General features: G+C 46.8%; 2 protein-coding genes across 2 annotated transcripts; both read right to left on the reverse strand.

The window, feature by feature from the left end:
- Nucleotides 1–5,563: 5,563 nt before the first annotated feature.
- Nucleotides 5,564–23,576, reverse strand: LOC129601663 (uncharacterized). The gene is made up of 2 exons (XM_055500523.1): nt 23,388–23,576; nt 5,564–9,749 (listed from the first exon to the last, which is right to left on the reverse strand). The coding sequence occupies exon 2, from the start codon at nt 9,731–9,733 to the stop codon at nt 5,564–5,566; it is 4,170 nt and encodes a 1,389-aa protein (XP_055356498.1). The 5' UTR covers nt 9,734–9,749; nt 23,388–23,576.
- Nucleotides 20,993–21,949, reverse strand: LOC129601664 (filamin-A-interacting protein 1-like). The gene has a single exon (XM_055500524.1). It carries the CDS (start codon nt 21,947–21,949, stop codon nt 20,993–20,995), a length of 957 nt encoding a protein of 318 aa, XP_055356499.1.
- Nucleotides 23,577–23,751: the final 175 nt, after the last annotated feature.

Here is a 23,751-nt window from a genome sequence, read left to right on the forward strand (position 1 = left end):
ATTTATTCAATATACAGTGCAGGCGAGATAATTGTGCAAATATCTGTACATTCAGAAGAACTCATCCCAAATAACGTGAGACCGGATCGTGTACAACACAGTCACAGCATTACCATGCACGCATAATTTCCGGATAGAGCATTTAGCCGCAAATCCGGTCTAAGCGGCTCTAATGCTAGATCCAACTGTGATCCAGATACGGAGACCTAAACGGAATAGATCCCGTGGAGTGAGCTATGCGATTAGTATAGCGAACTACGCGTAATCACGAAACGTCGCACCGCTAATAGCTGACTTTTAATTAATTGGAAATTCCGACAACAGAAAATCAATAATGATCGGCGCAGCTCGATCGTAAAGCGTGGAGCCCATTCAACAGTGTGTAACACTGTGCAGCACGTGCTATGCCGCGCCCACTAACACAACTCAAGCCAATCAGAAGAGACACAACACAGACACGTAATCCTAAGGCGTAGCGCCACAGGCGTAGCGCCACTGACGTGAACGCTAGTGATCCCGGTCTCACATGCCTCTGGGGGGATGCCGAGCTCCTGTGAGGCTGGACACACTCCCGAATCCACGAGAAGACGACGGTCGCCGGTGTCTGTGTGTGCTCAAAAACATCAAATTCTCTTAATCCATTTTATCACATCAATTACATAAAGGCACAATTTCATTTAATACGATGTGAATAAAGAGATCCAATTATAAAAATACTATCATAAAACAGATCAACAGTTAAACAGATCAACAAAAGTATGAACCAAATGTAGACTAGGATCCTCCATTTCTGACTCGTAAAGGTCACAGGTCCTGTCCACCGTTTTCCGCACATTGGCCCATTCCGCTCCGTTGAGCAATTTCGCGCATCCGTAATGCGACTTTCATCACAATCCGCTTGAGAATCAGGTGCGTATCAAGTACGACTTAGGAATACTGCTTCACTCTTTGGAATATGGTGCGTATCATTCGTACGACTTCAAAATGAGATCCAATAAAGGTCATGGAGGGACGTCAATGAAGACAAGCGTAGTTCGCTTCCTCCCTAATAAAGGTCATCCTTTGTTGAGATGATCCGTTGAGATGTGCGGCTCGTTTTGGGTTAATGGTCCCAAAGGTCATGCGACTTGAATTCCGATACGGTGACTCTGTTGGGCAATTGATGATCCCAAAGGTCATCCCACTCGTCAAAACTTCTGTTAAAGGTCATGGAGGAACTTAGCCGATTTTCTGCGGCTTCAAGCACTTCTTGCTTGCCTCCTGGTAAAATTTACAGTTTGACTTTTCCGTCGCACATCCAACTTCAATATGCCTCGAGCGGCCAGAGTGCCGGCAAGTTTACCGTAGCATCTCTGATGGGGCCGGCTAATTACCGGATTGAGTTTACCCCATAAAATTTCCACCTTAAATCTTTGACTCTTGTTCGCCGCTTGTGGCTTACGTTAGTACGAGAAATCCGGCTTGATTACCGTAGTTTTTCTCGTTTTAATTTTAACACTGAATCGCTTGAAAAGAGTGCCGGCATAGTTTACCGTAACAACTCTAATGAGGCCGGCTTTATAGACCGAATCAATTTCAACCCCAATAGATATTCCACATGATTTCTTTTAGGCAATTCTGTGCTATAAACGCTGCAAACAACAAATACACAAATACAGTTAATGTTAACATGTCACGTGTCGCGCCCTTTATACAACACCATTTTAATCTTTGTGACGTACCGACAAATGCCGTAGACGTCCTTTTAATAGTGTGATCCTAACGATCAGCACTATTCCATTTCATTTGAATCGCCCTGGCCATCTCTCGGCGGGCGTTTCTTAGCGCTTTCCGGTTGGTTTCGATCGGAAGTTCGGTCAACTGGTTCCGTCGAGTCAACTTCCATGACCTTTGTCGGGTCAACTTCGCGCTGGCCACGACCTTTACCTTGGCGACTTCGCTTAACCGCCTCAAGTCGATGGCGTGCGTCATTTTCTTCGAGTCGCAGTCTTCGGTTATCAGGGTCTTCCGCCAATCGACGCTGCACGTCGGCGAGATTATCCCGCAGCTGTTGGTTTCGGATGCCGCGTCGTCCCATCTGGTTAGGCGCACGGTCTGGGCGACGGTCACTTTTCTTCACTAAGAATTCATCAATGTAAGTTTCGATTCCGTCCACCGGTTCGACGTAATCGCTTCCCAGAGAATCTTTGATCTTATTAATCCTTTCTTCTACTTGGGATGCGTGGCGCTGTGTCAAGTTGCCCTTTTCCATCCGTGTCTTACATTTCTTCAGCGCCTTCCGAGCCGTATGCGCTATGCTGATATGTTCCATCGGTTGTCCCAACTTGGCGACATGAGCTCGGAAGAACGGTGGAATGTCGTCCTTCATGGTATTAGACACTAATTGATTCTGTGTCTTGTAATGTGCCAGTCTCGCAGCAAAGACCTTTTGCCCCATCCTTTTTGCGGCATAGTCCTTAGGATCCACCTGTAGTCCTATCGATGCCCTTGCTGCAAGCAACTTGAAGGCTGGATTCACATGTCGTAAAACAAACTGAGCCACGTATTCTTGGCGTTCGGGATAGTCTCTGTAGTAGAACTGTGTCATCCCGATTGGGTCAGTTGTGTCCAGCGGTACATCCAATAAACTTAAATCCACCAAACTGTGTAGCCCATTCCGTCTGATAGGGAGATAACAGTCCCGTACTGAATCGCGGTGGATGAATAATCGACGAAAAGTTCCTTGTTCCACTCCCTGTTTAATCTCTCTCGCATAACCTGAGTCAAGTAGGAATTGGCTCAACTGTCTCAGAATTGTGAGGATCTTGTTAGCTTCGACCGAATCCGATTCAATACCAAAGTATCGACAGATTTCGACCGTTTGCTCATCGATATCAGTCGTGTTGTATTCCATATCAATACTTTCAGGACGTCGGTTGTCAAATCTGGAGTTTTGTCGCTGATCAGCCTGGCGATAATTATCCGGTTCTCGTTGACCTTCCAGTTCACGTTGTTCTCCTGACTCGGGCTGCGACGGTTCATTACTCGCCGGTGAAGCCGGTTGAAGGTCACTATCCAAAATCACGTTTCGTCGATGGGTCACATTCTCTTGAGACGCGGTTTCGACAACTGAGCCAGTGCCTTCCATCGCGTCATCTTCTTGTACGGCGCTCACAATTGGATCCACAACGTGAACCACTGACTCCACCCGCTGATACTTTGGGGGTGAATCTTCCCGTTCAGTGCTTGATGACCTTTTACTTGCGCCCGAGTCAAAGGTCGCATAAAATGCGGCTCTCTGTTGCCATCTCTTATCCTGTGGGTCAGGCGTTCGATTTCGCGTATGTTCACGTCTTTTATCCCATGACCTTTCGGGTGTTGACATCCTGACGTTACGATTCCGGAATGCGACTCCCATCGGCACCTGATGCCCTTGCTTTTCAGGCTCTGTACGGAATGTCTCCGCACGCCGTTTTTCTTCACGTCCTCTCGTCGCCGCCAAAATCTTTGCCGTATCGATTTTCCTTTGAATACTCATTTCTGTAACTTCGTCTCCATGGCGCACCCATCCTCTTCCGCCACGGTAATCTCTGTCATGAGAGCGTTCGCGTGACCTTTCGTTGCGGTAGTCACGTGTCCTCTCACGAGAGTGTTCGCGTGACCTTTCCCTCTGTCGTTCAGAAGTTCGCTCATATTCTCGTGAATGTCCGCGTGACCTTTCTCTATGCGGGGGCGAACGTGGTCGTATAAAGCCTTCGTCCCGTTTAAAATTCCTGAATGCCTGCAGCACATCGCTTTCGGTTCGGCGAGATTTACGTAGGTCATCCATACGTCTTTCGACTTCCTTCTTTATGTAGGGTGCCGGCGCGAACCCGTCTTGAAGTCGTTTCTTCTCCCGCAACAGCATTTTGAATACCTCGTCTGACATGGCAGCTGGATCTTTCGTTATCGTTTCAATTTGTATGATAAGTGATTGTCGTACAAGTTGCATTTCGTCTTCGTTAAGGCTGGCCATGCCCGTAGGTGCAACTAAACTCGATGTGCTGGGCAGCCCCTCTCGTGCAGCCTGTTCACTTGCTCTCTTATTTTCCGCATTAATTTTCGCGCGGATTTCGTCTTCCATCTGCTGAGCTCGCATCTTCGCTTGGTCTTCTTCAAATTTCTTCCGATACGCGTCTGTCTGTGGACACTTCAACGGCTCCAAGGTGTCATCCCAGCCAGGTTCGTTGTTTCGGATCGCTTCTCGATAACGATCTTCGAATAGCATTCGCTCTTCTACTGGGATGCTGCCGTAATTTCTTGCGCTTATGAGATTTCGAAAAACGTCCAAGTTCCCACGTTTGGCTTCCATGATCCCAACAAGCGTGACGGTATGTGGGTCTTCCAGCTTGTGAATACAAGTGTAGCAAGGGAATTTCTTTTTGTTGTTCCTTAAGCAGTCCGGACACTTTGGATTATAGCCCGTAAACTGATCGATGTCTGCCGCCATTCCCGAACGTTTAGAAGGGGCTTGACCTTTTTGTGCCATCTTTCTCTTCAATCTGCAATTATAAAACAATCCATCATAGTAACCTTTTCGACGTTAATCCTTCCCATGTTAAGGCTTTCTATCATTTTTACGCCTATTCCGTTACTGAGCTGAGGCTTTCCTAGCTCCTGCTGCCTTTTCTATCACTGTAACGTGGTGACCTTTCTCACGTTATCAGCACTTTCTGACTACTGTGACCTTTTCTATTAGTCCTAGTACTGCTTTCAGTTGACCTTTCGTAACACTTTTCCTTTTCGTTTTAAATTATTTTATGCTTTTTCTGTAATATGCAGGGTTCATTACTCGCTGCATACTACACTCGATTAGTTCACTCGGATTCTTTCGTCGATGGTTTATACGGCTTGAAATCGATTCGGCCATCTGGCTTAATATGAAGCACTTCGTCCGAGATCAAGGCTTCAACGGCATTCTTAATCCACTCCTTATCGCTTTCAATATTCAATTCTCCCAATTCATAATTGACGGCCATGAAGTTCGAAAGGTCATTCCATGACGCGCCATTGGTACCACCAATGGCGTCCAGAGCCACATCTGTGATGGCTATCTTCCGGGCCTCCAGTTCCATTTTCAGTCTGGGCGTTCGTTCCGTGCCCTGTTTCGGAAGGTAGTAGACGACTTTGTTGTCTTTGTTGTATTTACATCCCAACTTTCCTTCCTTATATGCTCGTTTGAGAGCTCGTTCAGTCATGTTAAGTGACGACCTTCCGTTCGTATTTATTGCCACTTGTCTTTTCAGGTCTGTCCCAAGCATTTCTTTTCCCGAATAATCTGGAGTGCAGCTTGGACTTCGTTCCATGTGCGATTATTCACGTCCAATGCCGGCCCTAACGTGTAATCTGTAGCCTCCTTTGCCGGTGTACCGCTACTTTTCTGGGAGGATGTCGAGTCCGTTGGGTCAGCCGTCGCTGTCTCGTCGATCCTCAGCTTTGCCAGTGATCCTGATGATGACCCCGCCGATTTTGGTTCGGCTGTCTTCTTCTCCTCTTGCGGCAAAGTCTTTTGACCTTTTAGATCGCCGACCGATTTCGATCGTTCCTACTCAAAGACGTCCTTTAATGGTATGAACAGTGATTTGTGAAACACCTGGCGCGCCGAATCCGCTTCAGCTTCTGCCGCTGCCTTATCCATCGGGAGCATGACCTTTTCTTTCTCCCGTTTATCTGACGTCTCATGACCTTTCGGTTGATCTTCTGCGGTAGTTCCAGATGTTTCTTGACCTTTCGACTGTTCACCTTTTTCTGTCGCAGGTCTAGAAGGAGCCGTTGTTGTAGTATCGTCATCACTTCCCGATTCCGAGTCCATTGGGCCTTTTGTCTTCGATGAAACTGTGACCTTTTCCATATCCTGACTGTCGGACATATTACAGTGGATCTGTCTTTCCGGTGGTATTAGACCAACTCTCGTGTATCGGATCGGGTGTCCTTTATTTGCGTTTGTTGTAGCAAGGATATTCTGTTTAATCAATTTTGGCAATACACGCTCGGTTGCCGTGTCGATCTCCTTTATCATCCCATTCCCGTCATTCCAAACTGCGTTGGTATATTGGCTAATCCGATGGCTTGTTGATCCTAACGGGCTTGTCATTCCTGCGATTGCCCTTTCTACTCGCATTGGGACCGCTTCATTCGGAGTTGTCAGCGCTTTATCCGAACTGGCTGGTCTGAACAACTTGGCCTCATACGAGAAACTCGGATGCTTCTGTATAAGTTTTCCTGCGTTCCGCGCGAATTCCAATACGACGTCGAACTTTTGTTTAGTGAAGCTACGATGTTGTTTCTTCAAATACGTCTTCAGGCCTGCTTTAAATTTAGATGTCACCGATGCTGTTCTTATTCGTGTGAAATTCTTTTCAGCTCCATTATACGCTCTGATCACTTCATCGACCGTGTTCAAATTATCATCATCGGGACCATCAAATTCTTCGTCTGAGGTGAAGTCCAGTTCACTCTCTCCATCTGGTTCAGTGTAATTAACCGTCGCTAATGCGTCGATTTTCGTGACTGTTTTGCCCTTTCCTTTGGTCTTAACGGGTTCGCTCTTTGCTTTTTTCCCTTTATCCAGAGCTTCCGCTAAGCTTCTTGGTTCAGTGGTTCTTGATCGTGTCGTTTTCGAGTCCGTGTGTGACCTCGCACTAACCGTCGAAGTGCTTGGAAGGCTCACTTCCGATGCCTCCGATTCACGCGACGTCTCCCGTTTCGCTTTTTCTCGGATCTGTTTATCCTTGCGCTCCTTTGGCGTGGACGCGGAAATGACAATAGGGACAGCTTGTTTCACCGCTATGACCTTTCCTTTGGTTTTTGATGGCTCTGCTGTAGCCGATTGGATAACTTTCTTTGACTTCGTAGGTGTCGATGACCTTTCTTCGACTTCACCAACTGACTCGTCCAATATCTCCACATCGTGAGACGCCGGTTCATCTCTTTTCTTCTTCCCGGTGCTTGTGCTATCGCTTTCATCACCGCTCTTTTTCTTCTTATCGTCTTCCTCCTGTCGTTTCTTCTTTCCTTCTTCCTCCCGTCGTTTCTTGAGAAAATCGCCTTTCTTAACCTTGTCCCGGTTCATGGCCTCTTCCAATCTGGGCGCTTTCCTCGGTTTGACTTTTGAGGGCTTGACCTTTAAGGGCTTTTTATGCTTATCGGCCGTTTCTTCGTCTGAGCCTTCTTCCTCAGGTGGGTCCTCGTCTTCCGACTCTGGTTCGTCGTCACCAGGTGGATTACAATGGGCACAGTTTGGTTCATCACACTGAAGGTGCTCATGACTTCCTTGGGCAATCTCAAGTACTCTTTGTAGCGAACGTCTGGCCCCTCCTGTTTCAGTTACATTTGCCGACGTGCCCTGCGCCTCTTCCGTCTCTCCGGCTCCGCCTTCTTGTGCCGGGGGATGAATTTCCAAGTGCGCTGTCTCCTTCAGCTGTCCCTGTGAAGCGACCTCCCACAAAGGGTTCTTCTTAGCGTCGTAAAATACCGTTTTGTACGATCCGTCTTCCATTCGTCTTGTGAGTCGGAAATGTGCTCCATCGATCTCCGCTCGATGCCGCATCATGCTGATGAGTGTACTTGCTTGGACCACCGCATCTTCCCGGTCACTTTCAGGTATCAGATTCCATAACTGTTCTATGGCTGCCTGATTCGCATTTCGAGCGCTCTCTTCCGATACATCCCATGGGGCATATGGAACCGGGTCTCCTGTTATTGGATCGACTATCACTGCAGTTATGGTTTCCACAGCTTCTCCATTACCACCGAAAAGTCTGAGGGTGACCTTTCTGCTTGTCGCCTCTGTATATCTCAGGACCGACTCATAATCATCTGACGATCGTTTCTTCGGATCTGGATCCGCCGTCGGTTTTGAGCGAGTTCTCTCTTTGATCAACAGTTTGCCGTCCGTTGTGTATGTATATGCCAAGTGGTCATCATCTGTGCCCACTTTGATACGGATCCATGCATCTTCTTCGGTTGCAACTTTAGATACCACGTGCTTCATCATCTGAACGATAACTCTTGGGTTATGACGTTCTTCTGGGGGAATAAACTGTAGCGCCTCATTGACTATCGTTTTTGACTCTTTCCCAATGGCATCCTTGACTGACCTATCCGCGAGGGGATTATACGAATCGATCTCTTTGTTCGTTTTCTTATCGACTATTCGTGCAGTGACCTTTCGTTCTTTATGATCTTCCCCAGTGTATTTGGCCGTGAAACTTCTACACTTCGGGAATCGAATCTGACCTTCTGTTCCTTTCGGCGTGGGTGGTACACTCTTTCTACCCACTGGAATCGGGGCCTGTGGCTTTGCCGGCTCAGCTGGTGTTGCTTTGCTTTCTGTGGGCTTCTTTGTTCGCTGCCCTTTCTTATCGGTTTCTTTTGGGCTTGTCGTCGGTGATCTCACTCTTTTTCCACTCTTCGTGGTGCCACTGGATGGTTCTGTGACCGAACTAGTACGTCCACGTCCTGATCCTGCAACCGAGCTGGCCCGTGACCTTTCTGCTCGTTCCGTTAATACGGCATCAATCTTCTGCTTTGTGGCCAAAAGGTCCTCGTCCGTCATTTCATCAACCGGGGCATCTTTTTCAGCTCTGGGTTTAGATGGTCCCGCGACGCTGGTAGGATGCATCTGTCTTGTTTCCGGGAACACTTTAAGATACTTAAGGATCTTTTCGACGATCGAAGGCCATGGCCTACCATTTAGCGACGGGTGATATTGCCACATCGACGCAACTTTTATCGCGTATTCCCTGCGCTCTTTTTCGATCAGTTTTGTCTTTTCCTTCAGGGCGATATGACATGGTTTAATAACGGCTTCCAGGCTGATCAACTTTCCGTACCATGCGTGCTCGTCTTCAACTCGCATGTGAATTCTATAAAGTTCGCGGCATTTTCGATTAAATTCTCGGATAGCTTCCAAGTCGTTTTCCGTCAGTTTGTCCTCCTTATTCGGAATCATATTTAAGCTTGCGTCGTCCTCTCTCAAATCCAAAGGAAGCTTCGGTGCATATGCATGTATTGACGGTTCACCTGGAGGCGTAAGCCGTAAACCATCTGGTCCAGTCTCGTCCAAGTTTGGACCCAATGACGGTAGAATGCCTCTCGGTCGCCTTCCTCCTCTGTGTGGCGAATTACGATGAGGGCGCTGCGCTCCAAGTTGCTGCGGTGTTCTCATGCGAGGCGCTCCGATGTCCGACAGTGACAAGCCTCCCGTCTCCGGAAAAGGCGGTAATATCGGAGATGACCTTTGTGACTGTACTGGGGTCGCTAACATTCCGCTGAATCCTCCATGTCCCGTAAATCGATTCGGTGGAGTCTGTTGTGGTGGCGGCATCAACATTCTTGCCGGTCCCATTATCATCTGCGATGGTCCCGCCGGTGGGGTATACGATCCTGGATACGGTTGATAAGGGGCGCTCGTTGCTTGTCCCGAATACTGGGTTCCGGCAGGTGAGCCGTGGTGCACCCAGTTAACCGTGTCCTGATAATTCGTCTGCTGTCCTGGATCGTGGTACACGTAATATCCCTGTCCTCCGTAGTAACCTCCTTGGGTTGTTCCAGGTTCGTTCTGAGCCGTTCCCACTGACGACGTCGATCCTTCACCATATGACGTGTCATAGCCGTATTCACCTTCCATTCTTATAGGTGTTGATGCTTTTAGTGGGTTTCCAATACTTTCCGAGTCTGAATTATCCGAGTTTTGTCGTTCCAATCTGTCCATTAACTGTGCTTACCTTCTATAAAACGAAACAATAAAGGTTAACTTTTTGCACATTGGTGACCTTTCTTTTTGCCTTCCCAACTCCTATCTTTAATTTAATGTGACCCCTTATTTATGTCTATGTGGTTATTTGTTCTCTCGTCCTTTAGTTATCCGATCAAGAAGTTCTTTCTCGGCTGCATCCTCAGGTTCGCCTTTTTGGGTCAATAAGTCCGTAGGGGTCGGTTTCTTTTTCTTCTGTTTGGCTTTCCGCTCGTTAATTGCTTTCGCTATATCACGGCCCAATTGTTCAGCTTTTGATTTGACCGCTTCTATCTCCTCTTCTCTCTTTTTTATGAGGTCATTCTCATTACCGGTAACAGTGCGTGGTTCGAAAAAATTCGGGTCACGCTCTGACATCTCAGCGTCCGTACGCTGTTTCGAAAGGTCATCCTTATCTTCGGTAGCAGTGCGTGGTTCGAAAAAGGATTGTTGCAGGTCCTTTTTGGAGGTACACTCTGGTACTTTAGAGGTCGGTTCGTTGTCTTGTTCCAGTGACCTTTCTGCCAAATTACCAGCCTCCGCGTTCAACTTGATTGTGACTGCTGTTTCGAAATCCTTATCCTCTTTCTTCTTTCTTCCTCTTTTCTTTGTAGATTTGTTTTCTTTTTCCATTTCAGGTAGCGGAGGTGGTTCGAAAAAAGGTTCTTTTTGAGGAGTATGCTCTGCGCCCTTATCCACTTTTTCCCTTTCAGGTAGCAGAGGTGGTTCGAAAAATTGATTGGTACCATTTTTCGAAGCAAGCTCGGCTTCTTCCGTTTCTTTTTCGTTCAACGTTCGTTGCGAATCTTTCTCGTCGGGTAATGGCGGATGCCACGGCTTTAACCGATCAATGGAAACCACTTTTAGATCCGCTTCCTTCTTCGGATTCTGCTCGATGACCTCCGCTTCGTTTGTTCGCGGGAAGCTAAGAATTTTCCACACTTTATCGTACTTCGACTTGAAATCCGACTGGTTTTCTTTCTTCCCCTGTTTAGTATCTTTTGGAAGTCGTATAAGTACCAAATCGCCCACTTTGAAATTCGGCTCCGATTTCTTCTTATTATAAATTTCCGCATTTTTCTCATATGCGTCTTTGATGTTACATCTCGCCACTTCTTCGGCAAAGGTCAAGTTCTTTTTCATGGTCTCCACCCATTCGTCTGGAGTTCCGTAATCATCGGGTATATTCGTTTTTGTAACCACATCTTCCGGCATTGTCATTTCTCTGCCGTGTAGCATATAGTATGCTGAATATCCCGTTGTGGCGTGCACGACTCTGTTCATCGCCGAAATAACATATGGGAGATACTTGTTAAACTTTCGCTCATTTCCCGCTTTTAGGTATTGCGCCAAGCCATCAGCAATCGTCTGCATCTGTCTCTCCACTTGGCCTTGACCTTCTGGGTGATACGCCGTTCCAAATGTGTGTTTAATTTTAAACACATTGGTGACCTTTTGCCAATACTTCAGCTGTAAAGTGTCGTCCGCGATCCGTATGCAGGATGTGCGGTGCTCCGTGTACCAATATCACGTGCTTCACGAACACTTTAGCGAATTCTTTGGCCGTTGCCGTTTTCATTGGTACCGCAATCACATATTTCGTCAGTTGATCAATAAACACCGCTATGTACTTATATCCCCGTTTCTTGGTCGGTAACAAAGGTCCTTTCAAGTCAGCATATACTCGGAAGAACGGATGTCCCACTTTAATCTCTTGCAATTTTCCAGGTGGACATTTCCTCGGTGTTTTACGGAACTGACATCCTTGACAGGCGAGTATGTAATTCTTCACGTCTGTACTCATCCTGTCCCAGTAATATCGGAGTCTTATTGCTGACAATGTTTTCTCAAATCCCAGATGTCCCGCTGCTTTCTCGTCGTGCAATGCGTGGATTATTGCTCTTCGCATTGACAACGGTACAACATATGACCTTTCAAGTTTTCCATTTTATCCTTTACTCGGTATAATATACCATTCCATAACTGGTAATGCACTTCAAATTTCGATCTTGTTTCCGCGTCTGGTAGGTGTTCCAATTCGTCTATGATCATTGCCAGATGGGGATCTTTCAACTGTTTATTCCGCAATTGCAAGTTTGAGTCATCAACCTCTTCTTCGTCACCTTGCAGGTTGACAATGCGAACTGTCGCTGTACTGAGTTCATTCCAATCCTTGATGACCTTGCATCGTGGTAACGGTTTATACCGCTTTTTCGCCTGTTTTGGGAATCTCAACAGTTTGATTGGGCATTCGTTCAACGCTTGTGCCACTTTGTCCGTTTCCCAAAGGTCATCTCTATTCTCCGCTCTATCATCAAGTCCCGTGACCTTTCCATTCTGCATTTGAGATTCCGCGTCAAGTCCGGTGACCTTTAAGTCACTAACGGCGGGCAACCAGCTTCTCACTCGGTTCACTTTTGCTTCGTTTTCAGCCGACTCGTTCGCCGTAGCTGAAGTGACCTTTAATCGTTCTCCTCTGTTCCACCATCTGCAGGAACAGCTGTCCAACTTCAATTGCCGGTTCCTTCGTATCAAACTCCTTCTTGTAATCCTCGAAATTCGGAATCTCGTCAAATTCTTCTTCGTGACACGTCGGACCTTCAATTGGCGCTCTTGATAACGCGTCCGCGTTGTCACAATATTTTCCCGGTTTGTATTCGATTTTAAATTGGTGACCTTGTAATGCCATTGCCCATCTTGTCAGGCGTGGGTTCATTCCGACTTTATTCGTCTCTGACCTTAACAAATTGGTGAGCGCCTGATGATCCGTCCTTACGGTGAATTCAGCATAATCAATGTACGGCTTGAATTTTCTGACAGCAAACACGACTGCCAGACATTCCCATTCTGTTACACCGTAATTCTTCTCCGCTCCATGTAGGACACGACTGGCGTACGCGATCGGATGTCCATCTTGTGACAGTACGGCTCCGATTCCCTCTTTGCTCGCGTCGCATTCAATAACGGTCGGTTTCGCGGGGTCAAACTTTGCCAGTACTGGACCTTCACACAACAACTTCTTCAAACTATTGAACTCTTCTTCATGTACTGCAGTCCAGTCCTTTTTCACGTGTTTATCTTGTCTCAGCAACTCATACAAGTGGCAAGTCTTCTGTGCGTATCCCATTATGAACTTGCGATAATAATTCGCCAGTCCAAGGAATGACCTTAACTGCCTTTCTGTTTGAGGCCGTTTGAACTCTGAGACCGCGGTGACCTTTTCCGGGTCCATACGAATTCCGTCCTCGCTGAGTATATGACCCAGAAATCCCATTTGTCTCATTCCAAATTCGCATTTCGTTGGCTTAATCGTGAATCCCGCTTCCACCAGACTCATTAAAACATTTCGCAGATTCTGCATGAAAATTTCCCAAGTTTTTCCGGCGAAGATCACGTCGTCGATATACCCGAAAACGCAACCCTTTCTTTTCGCTTTCGAAAGTACTTTATCCATACACAATTGAAACGTTGCTGGTCCGTTGCATACGCCAAATGGCATTCTTTTAAATCGGTACATTCCATCTTGTGTTACAAAGGTCGTCTTGTTGATTGACGCTGGATCCATTGGGATCTGCCAGAATCCACTTTGTAAGTCCATTTTTCCGTAATATTTGTTGCCTGCGCACGCGTCGAGCAACTCATCCGGATTTGGTAACGGGTAATTATTCTTTCTCGTTAGCTTGTTAAGCATGATGTAATTGACGCAAAATCTTGTTCCCATTGTTCCGTCGCCATTTTTCTTTACTGCCAATACGACTGGGAAACTCCACTCGGCGTCTGACGGTTCAATTACATCTTGTGCCAACATCTCTTCGATATGCTTTGTTATAAACTCGCGGCCTGTCCAACTCGTTCTGGCCGGGTTACATTTACTGGTTTCGCATCTCCCGTATCAATTACGTGGGTGACCCCTTTCACATCTCCATACGGTTTCCTTGATGTGGGTAAGACTTTCCAGAATTCCCAAAACGCGTTGTACACGTCGTTTTTCTGCTCTTAAGGTAAGGTCAGGTCCCAATTTCAGGTTTTCGATTATCTTTTAAGTTCAGCTTTCGTTGTCTCATCCACCTCAGGGTCTTCGAGTACGTTCTTTACTGTCCCTGCGTTGACCTTTACATTCTCCATATGTTCGTACGGCTCAACGTAGCCGAGAAGCTGATTTTTCTTCACGATTCGGTATTTGCTACTGTGATTTGCGATAACGATTTCGAAGTATTTTCCCCTGTGGTCCGTCACTCCTGCCAACGGTTGCACTTCAGTTTCCACTTGTGGGACCGGTGTAAACATCAGCTTGTTTTGAGCCGGTGCATATTTTCCCATCTTGACCTTTACACGTGTGCAGTTTGACGGTTTCAATTTGATTCGCTGATCGCTGTAAACTTTGATCACGTCCTTCGACATTCTAGCTTTTCCACTTTCAATCTTCTGACTTTAATATCCTTTTCTTTTCCTCATCTACTTCGTCATCTTCATCCAAGTCCATTAAATCCTCTTGCTCCGAAAGGTCACTTACACCTGAATCTTCCGAAGTTGTTGAGTTATCGCTTGAACTCGTCCACTCGGAGTCGGGTTACTGCTCTCATATTCTTGTGCAGTGGCTTGACCTTTGTCACGCCTTTTCGAGTGGACGCTCATCAACTCCTTCATCTTCTGATGAAAGGTCACTTTCGTTTTCTCGCGAATCGCTAAGTTTTTCGCTTTCGAATTTTTTGAGCAGGGGTTTGTCCCCTTCTTTTGCCTTTCGCCCAGTTCGTGCAGCGACTCTCGGGTGACTCCTTGCTACTCGAATTCTAGTTGGTGACCTTTCTAATTGGTCGGAGTTTGACCTTTCTTCGTCCGATTTTGACTTTTCCAGTTCATTTATTTCTTCGCGACTCGTTAATGGCTTTTCGGTCAACTCGACCGGCGGGCATTCCTCACCGTTATCGAGTGACCTTTCTGCGTTTTTTGCCTCAGTTGCTGGGTTTTGCTGCTCGTTCGATATCCTTTCAACTTCCTCTTTGAACCTTTTCCACATTTCACCTCTGTCCGTTAACATTTGCGCAATATCGAAAGCCGACTTTGAACTTTCTTCTGTTTCATTCGATTTCCCTTCGGCTATCTCTTTAACTGATTCCTCTTTCTCTGCTTCTTTGACATTCCCTTTATTGGTTTCATCCTGTTGAACTGTTTCGTAACCTTTAGGTCGTTTAGGACCAACAAAGATGCAGTTTGCCATCAGCTCTTCAGTGACCCATTCATCATTCGGAATCGTTTCGTACATGCACCACGTATCACCACCTCGTTCTGGGTAGTCCACTCCGTCTGGATCTGGTGCAAAGGTCACCTTTTTCTTTTGCATCAAACCCGGTAACCTTCTTTTCCGAGTTACCTGTAGTTCTCGCATTTCTTTTACGTCAAATTTGGGGATTTCTTCCTCGAATTTCTTCCAATATTTCTCGAATGCTTTTTCGTTTCCCTCTTTTAACGCGTTGTAGTACACTTCAAGTGATTCGTAGACAGGTGTACCAAGTCCTGCCGGGAAGATGATCGTTCTCCCTTCACCTTTATACATGTGGTTCACACGGAAGTCCCAGAAAAGATCAACTCTCGCTTCTTCCCACATTTCTCCTTCCTCGGTCATTTCTTCTATCTCTCGTTCAAATCTCTTTTCCTGTTGCTACCGGATCGAGAGGATCTTGGATTCCTTTCTCGACACGTTGCAACCAATGGTTTAGCCATCTGCCTCTTCCAATTATAAAACTTTCTACACATGACAACCACGTTCGATATCTATTCCAGTGATACCGTTCGATGTGTGGTTTCCACATTTCGTTTGTCCGCATGATGCTTTTCGCTTTCTTTTGGGCATGACCTTTAAGGTCTGCTAATGCGGCATTACATCTTAGCCATTCTGAAGGGTCATCTTGAGAGGCATTTTCACAACATTCCGCGCATTCCCATTGTGGTTGCACTCTGCACGGATCCTCAAAGTAACCGTGGTGACAGCTCCCGGCTCGTTCTTCTGGAGTTAATGTCCTTTGACTCGCTTCAGGTTTAACCTGTTCCTGTACTGTGGTATCTTCCTCACATTCGATTGGAGTCACGCTTTTATCCTCAGAGGATATTTCAATGACCTCTGGTTCTTTTTCTGTTCGTTGACCTTTCAATTGTTCGAGTGCCTTGTCGCGGATTTCGCTTGTAAACATCTGTTCTTCTTCAACTATTCGTTTCAAAACTCGTAACCTTTCGCTCTTTTTATCCTTCCCCACTTTAGCCGTCTTTATTTCCAGTGCCTCTGGTACTGGGATAGCTTGCAACACCTTTTTCTGTGTCTCCTTGCTTACATTCATCTGCGATCATACTTCTCCCGTCCGGGAGAAATATGATCGCCTCATCGGTATCTGGCGCAAGCGGTTCCTTTTTCTTTTCGTTAACTTCTTTGAGCTTTCCACTTTCACTTTTCTTCTCCGGTGCCTCTGGTACCGGGATTATCCGTTGGCTAATCTCGTTCGGCTGCACTCTCGTCATTCCCGGTGCCTCTGGTACTGGGATGACCTTTTCTCTTCCCTTTTGTGTCGGCATTGTCCGATTTAATGTGTTTTCGATCTCCTGCTGAATCATTTGCAACTGCTCAAATGGTGACAAATCTTTTCGCGTCATCTTTTTCTTTTCGTTTCCCGGTGCCTCTGGTACTGGGATTAGCGTTTATTAACCGTTTGAGAATTTCCCGTCTGTTTTACAAGTTCGGTGACCTTTCCGACTTGAACTTTGGCGACTGGTTTGGGGTCATCTTCTTTCTCTTCTTCGCCTTCATTATCCATCAGTACGAACTTCTTCTCTAAGAAGTCGAATCCCAGTAGCACTTGTACGTCGTCGCACTTCGGTCGGACGTAGAAGGAATGTTCGCTTGTCTTCTTTCGTAAGGTCACTGGTGCTACGCAGTAATGCGTCACCAGGAATCCTGACGTTCCGCTAATTCCGTTTATTTTCACCAGTCTATCTGGTGGCAATGGGAGCATATGAAGTCCATTCTTCTCGCAAAACGGTTTGCTGATCAGCGACGTCTCAGCGCCGGTGTCCAGCATTGCGTTGACCTTTATATCTCCCACTTTCACTTCATGTGTGTATGCTTCAATTCTTTTGGGCAATTTTCCGTTTTGAATCTTCAAGGTGTGAATCTTACATTTCACAGGGATAAGCGATACTGGTCCCGGGTCCATATCGGGAAGCACTTGTCCTTTTGCTGGAGTGCTGTGACCTTTCAGTATCTCGCTCAGCTTATCAATCCTATGTGGAACATTAGTCCGAACGTCGTAATATTTTCGCGGCTTTTCTTTATTTGTTCGCTTCTCTGTAGCCATTTTATCACCGATGACCTTTTCCACGTTCTGCACTTGCTCATTTGCTTTTGTGCTCTCCATGTGACCTTTAGTCACTTCATTTATCGTTTGATGGATCAGTTCCTCTTTGCGATTTTCATTTCGTTTATCTCTCAACTTCTCAATGACTTCACTTGTTATTTGGTCCGCTCGCTTCAGTTCGTCTTCTTCGCTATCTTTCTTCTCATCTGGTGACCTTTCATATGTAACCATGTCATATCCCTTTTCGGTCATCCATTGCATCACTTTTGCAGATACTTCATTGTTCGTTTTCGTTGGGTCAATTTGCGAAGACATCCCGTCTGTTCGGGCTGGTGACTTGTCATTGGCATCCTTTTGCAGTGCTTGTGATAAGTCCCGTGACCTTTCAACTGCGCTACTCTGTTGCGTTTGCGCTATCTCATTTGACCGTCCTTTTTGTTCATTTTGCGCTAAGTCCTGTGACCTTTCGTTGCGCTTCATGACAAATCCGCCACCTGTCAGCTTTTGTATGGGGACTTTTTCTCCATAATTCGGCGGTTTATCCTGTGGTGGAGCATTGCGTGAATGATTCCAGTCAGCGAATGTCTTCTTATATTCCTCTGGATTGAATACTGGGATTGGGTTCGGTGACCCTTGCGCTGGTTTCCCGGTAACCAACTCTTCTAGTCGCTTTCTTTCACATTGCGTTCGCAACTGTTGCATGTCCCAGTAGTCGTCTTGTGACATTTTCGCTTTCTGCTTTGCCTTCGGCGTTACGGGTATCCACATCCCGTGATTGCCGTTCGGTCTGTAGGCCACTTTTTGCCACTTTTCCTTCTGTTGCAGCGTTATTGCATCTACAAGTGAGTCATCGGAGTTCTGTTGTGCCAATTCGCCATTCTTTTGCTGCGCTGTTCGCAGTGTCAAGTCTGTTTCTTGACCTTTTAACACGACGCTGTCGCCGTGACCTTTCGCATTCGCACTCGCTCCTTGACCTTTAACGTGGACTTTTCCAACAGAAGGTGACCTTTCATCTTTACTAATGACGGTGATATTCTGCTTAATCCATTCTTGCCTTATTCGCTTCTCTTCTTCGTCTTCTGAACAATTCCAAAACTTTGGCTTTGGTTCCCCGTAACAATCGCACCTTGGCTCATTCGCCTTGTCGTTTTCTGCCAAGTATTTCCGGAATTTCGCGTGTTGCTCATTTCCCTCTTGCGCAGTATCGTTCTGCGGTGGTGAATTTTGGTCTTTCGATTTGCCATTTATCTGTTTCCGGAACCATTCGTGGTGCATTTCCACTTCTTCTGCGGTATCAGTTTGTGGTTTCTTCTGGTTTAACAGCGCTTGTTGAATCTTGGCATTACGTAATGCACGACGTTCAGCTAGCACTTTCTCGCTGCAATACGGTGACCTTTCATTTTGCTGCACTTTTTGCAGTGTCGCGCTACCGTCACGACAATTTCCACTCGCAGTACCATTCTGCGGTGACCTTTGATTCTGTGACGGTATCCTTATAACCGTTCCATTTTCTTTTTGCGATGACGGCATCCATATAGCCGTTTCTCTTTGCTGTGGCGGCATCCATCTAGCCGTTTCTTGTGGTTGCGGCATCCATATAGCCGGTCCATTTTGCTTTTTCGCTGACGGCATCCATATAGCCGTCGCAGTGGTCACATTCACTGCAGTACCATTCTGCAGTGGTGACCTTTCCCTTTTATCCGGTGGTTTAGGGTCGGGTCGATCAGTAGGCTCACCGGTGCCTACTGATCTTGCCCGTTTCCCTGAACCGGCGCCCCGCCTTGTTGCGCGCCTTGCACATTTCCTTGTTGTTCATTCACCGGGCCACCTCCGTTTGGCTGGCCACCACCCTGTTGGTAGTTTCCGCCTCCGCCATTTCCACCGCCTCTGTAATTTCCGCGGCCATAGCCTCTGTTCCTTCCTCTGAAGCCGCCGCGGCCAAAGCCACCGCCGCGATAGCCGCCTTGGCCGCCCCCATTTCCATTTCCATAGTTCCGTTACCTTGCTGAAAGTTCGCTTTCGCCTGGTACCATTGCGTGATCAGGTCATATCCATTTGCGACTGCTTGGCGCCAACCACCGAGCCCACAGTCGTTGCCACTCGTTGAAGGCAAACAGGTTTGGGTTCTGTTCCGGTGGTGTATTGGCGAATTTGCATCCCTGGGTCTGGTGGTTGCCATACATACAGTACTGGCACATCTGCACATTGTTCGCCACCCATCCGTCAATCATCTGGAACTTAAACTCAGTTCGTGAATCTCTGTTCCCTTGTTGACCCTGATGGAAGTTCCCTGACCTGTTGATTCCCTCCTGTGGTATTCATCCATTTCTGTGGTGCACCATTCTGACCTTCTGTACCTCACTGAGCTGCTGCCTGTATCGCCGCCACCATTGCATATGTTATCGGTTGTCCCGTCTGACTGTCGATAAAGGTCACCTTTTCGGTGACCCTCTGACCGGAGTCTCCACGGTACTCAACCGGCTGCTGGACTTGGCGCAGCTGCCATTCTCTGTTGCGGTACATTTTCGACTTGCCTTGGCGAATGGTCACGTATTCCTGATTACGTTGACCTTTAGGCGCCTTATATTTCTCTTCGCCGGTGGCCCAATGTCGGAAGAAGTCCTTCACGTCCGTTGGCGTCTTGCACTTTTGTATCCGCAATGCCTTGTAGAGTTCATTGTCTCCTCTACATCCTTCAATTAAGAATCCGACTGCTTGTTTCTCCGTGATGATTCTTTTTGCTTTAAATTGCATCATCGCCTGATAATACTGGTCCAGCGATTCCTTTCCGAGTTCAAATTTCCTTGCATAGGCCTCACGTAAGCCTAAGACTTCTTCATCTCGATCACCATATTCATCTTTGAATTTGTCCATCCACTCTGTTATTGAGTATTCAATTCCATCTTCGGCTGCGATGTCCTTTTCCCCTTCAAACCATGTTTTTGCAGGACCTTTCACCGCACTTGCTATCTCAATCATGATCTGATCGTCCGTGAGCTGGTAAGTCCTTTGTGTTTCTTTCACTAATCGTGTCCACCCACTCACTGTGTCACGACTGCCGTCAAAGGTCATGAGTGGTGTTTTCCTGGCCATCGAGTTAAGTGCTTTTGTCAATTGCACCGCTGTATTTTCTGCTCTCTGGTCATCGTCTTCTTCGCTACTTCCATCATCACTTTGATTTCGTTTCGCCTTTCCATACCGGGATTTCCTAGGACGCTCCTGCCGGCTGGGTGGTCTGTCCCGTCGCCCTTCATCGATGAACACATTTGTTTCCATGTGCGGGGGAAATTGTGAAGGGTCACCTCGACTCATATGCGGGTAACTTTCCGATGGTGGTTCTTTGTCATCTTTAGCCTTTTCCCCGTCCTTTTCGTTTTTGACACTTCCTCTGCCAGTACCAGTTCGTAGCGGCATATCGAAGTGGAAGCTTTACCCGTGCCCGTTTCATGCGCCTTGCTGTAACTGGGCGGGGGCGATTCCACCGTTGATGTTCTAACTCCGTGTTGTAGGAGCTGTTCATCTTTGTGTTTGTTGGACATTTGAAGAGCTTTATTCTCATCTTCAAGGCGCTTAATCCTTAAATCGAATTGTTCTTTCTCATTCTTCAGGTTCTGATTCTCTTGGTTGACCTTCGACATCTGCTGATGCAGTTGAAGCGTTTTGTCTTGAATGACCTTTTCAGTATCATTTTCCACTTTCCTGATGTGTCCCGCCAACTGGGTCACATCCCTTTCCAACGTCATGTATTCTTCGGCTGCTGCTTTCAGCTGATTTTTCGTCACGGTGACCTCATCTTCTCTTGTCATCGCCGTTTGTGTCATATCAATCAGCTCCGTATTCAGTCTGATAATCTCCTGTGTCTTCTGATGGACCGTTTGTTGCCACTCTTTATCCTTCAAAACTCGAGCACTGTGACCTTTTCGTCCAAAAGGTGTGTCTCATGTTCCCACTTCATGCCTTGCTCGGCAATTGTCTTAGCAGTCTTTTTCAACTCGGTATTCTCTTCGGTGACCTTTCGAACATCTTCTTTCAACGACTTGTTCTCTTCCATCACCTGCTTAATTTCATTCTTCAGCCTCACACCTTCAGTGGCTGTGAGCTCCCTCAGGTCCTTAGCCACTTTGACAGCGTCATCGGCTCTCTTCTGATGATCTTGTGATTCTTTCTGAAGGGTTCCAATGTTCTCGTCCCGTAACTTCAATTCATTTCTCAACTTAAACACTTCGTTGGTGTTTGTCAGCAATCGTTGGGTCACGTCGACGAGTTTGGCCGCGTATTCGTCTCGCTTGGCTTCCGCTTCGGTGACCTTAAGTTTAAGTGAGTCACATTCGTCCTTCAATTCCGCTAAGTGCCGTGACCTTTCGGCTGATTCCTCTGACATGCTCTCGTTGAGGTCACTGACTGCAAGATGACCTTCCATTTCTCTGTCATCCACCATTTTCAAGTACTCTTCAGCGAGTTCTTTTTGACGCTCGTATTTGATCTTCCATTCGTCCGCTGCACTTTCCAAATCCACCTGTTGTTGTTCCAGCTCATAAATACGAGCATCCAGAGATCCTATCCGATTTTGATATTCCTGTTTCTTCTTCGTCACTAGGCCTTCCTTGGCTTCGAGTTCTTCTTCCAACTCCTTCACGCGTCTCTTGAGAGTTGACGTGGGGCTGTTCGGTGATGGCGGTCTAACATTGATGACCTTTCCAGTTTGTGTCCTTTCAATAAGGTGCTCGGGTATGTCCTTAAACGGTGTCATCCCTTCAGCACGGTCAGCTTCTTTCATCGCGGTCTGGAAGGACATATTCATTGTCGCTTCATCATCCGTGAAGTATGACTCGTTCGATTCGTCTGAGACCATCGGAGTTGCCCAAAAATCATCACCGACAGTCTTATCGTGCAGTGAAAGGTCATCCAATCCCAGTTCAGCCAATTCCATTTCTGTGACCTTTGTCCTGCCAGCTTCCGACTGAACCAGGTTTACATTTTTATCCTGTTCAGTAGTTCCGATAGTGGTAGCATCCGACTGTGATGCTCCAACTAGTTCCACTCCTTTCCCTGTGGGTATTTCCTCCCCGGTGACCTTTTTCTGGTTCATCGGATCGCTTCCCGCCGTAGACGCGGGAGTGTGCTTCTGGTCGTCGCTTGAACTTTCCTGATTGGCGACCGCCTCGAGCGCCTTCTGATAAGTGCTATCAGAGCCTCGTGAATCCTTCTTCTCGAATGCCTTGGGCGCTCGAGTGTTCCGCTCATGTCCAACTGGACGTGAGTACGGGTACAGATCCTTTTTGTATGGATTTGGTGCGCTTTGCTGTGAGCTACGGGAGCTTTTGCTTCCCTGACTGCTGTTAGATGTCGGTTCCTCTTGTTCTCTGTCCATGTTGATCGGATAACTTGGACGCTCCTGTCAATTGTTCTCACACACACGTTATTGTATGGTTTATTCAATAATCCTAAAGGTCACTCTGAACCTCCGAAATTTTTCTAAGTCCTTATTAAAGGTCACTTTTCGACTGAAAAATTTCGACTAAGTCCTTTGTAAAGGTCACTTTTTCGGTAAAAAGTTCGAGAGATTTGCCCTAAAAGGTCACTTTCGGACAAAACTTCGAAACCGCTTTTACAGCTCAGAATACGTTAGCGAATGAAATCCTACAGCTACTGATATCGCTGTACTATTAATCAACTCAATTCCAACTCCGTTAAAGGTCACCGTTGATCACTTTCAGATCATAAAGGTCACTAAAATTAGGTCAATTTGATCAATTCGAGCTTTTTGGTAAAGGTCACTTTTCAAAGTCAAAAGTCAACTTCTGGTCTCAAAGGTCACTTTCCGACTCAACTCAACTCAAAGGGTCACTTTCCAGTTCAATTTCTGTTAAAAGGTCACTTTCCGCTCAATTCCAGTTAAAGGTCACTTTTAAGCTCAATTCGATCAAAGGTCACTTTTCCTTTGTCTCCACTCAAAAGGTCACTTTTCGTCTCAATTATCTTATCTCAAATCAAATTTCCCATTACAGCTAGAGTTCAGCGGAAAATCCCCATTCGGGTTGTTTACTTCTTTCTGATTGGTCCGCTAGCTCAAAATATTCAGTTCAAATTTCGGCCAATCACAGCTCAGATAACTGACCAATCACGTTATTCCGTTAAAAATTTTTATCTGCCTGACGTCACGGTCAACGGCCAGACATGCGCGCCGCGTGCAAAACTCCGCCTACTTCTACGCTCAGCTCAGTACGGACCAATTAAAAATGAGAATTTTACCATCTAACCAATCCCGTAATTAATAACGGGTTTTCTACCTGTTTCCTCGTCCGTTCCACGAGAATCGATCCAGATGATCCAGATTCTTCTTCCACTGTCCGTTCCCGCGCTGCCGCCGGTTTTACCGTAACGGTTGTGCCGCACGCTTTTGGTCGGTTACTGTGCCGGCTGACTGCCGTAGCAACGGTAGTGGTGCTCTACTCCAGTTTGGAGGAGTCTGATCTGTCTTTTCCGTGCGCCCCTTTCAGCGCTTCGCCTCCTGTGGCCCACGGCTTAGGATTCGCTGAATCCTTGCCGAGTAACGGTGACACCAGTGCAGGTCTTCGCTGAAGACTCGCACCGAGAACACCGCCGACTGAACTCTTGAACTCTTTCACAGCAGTGGAACAGCACAGGTCTTCG

Source organism: Paramacrobiotus metropolitanus, unplaced genomic scaffold, assembly GCF_019649055.1.
Source record: "Paramacrobiotus metropolitanus isolate TYO unplaced genomic scaffold, Prichtersi_v1.0 Parri_scaffold0000261, whole genome shotgun sequence".
Classification (NCBI taxonomy): Eukaryota; Metazoa; Tardigrada; class Eutardigrada; order Parachela; family Macrobiotidae; genus Paramacrobiotus; species Paramacrobiotus metropolitanus.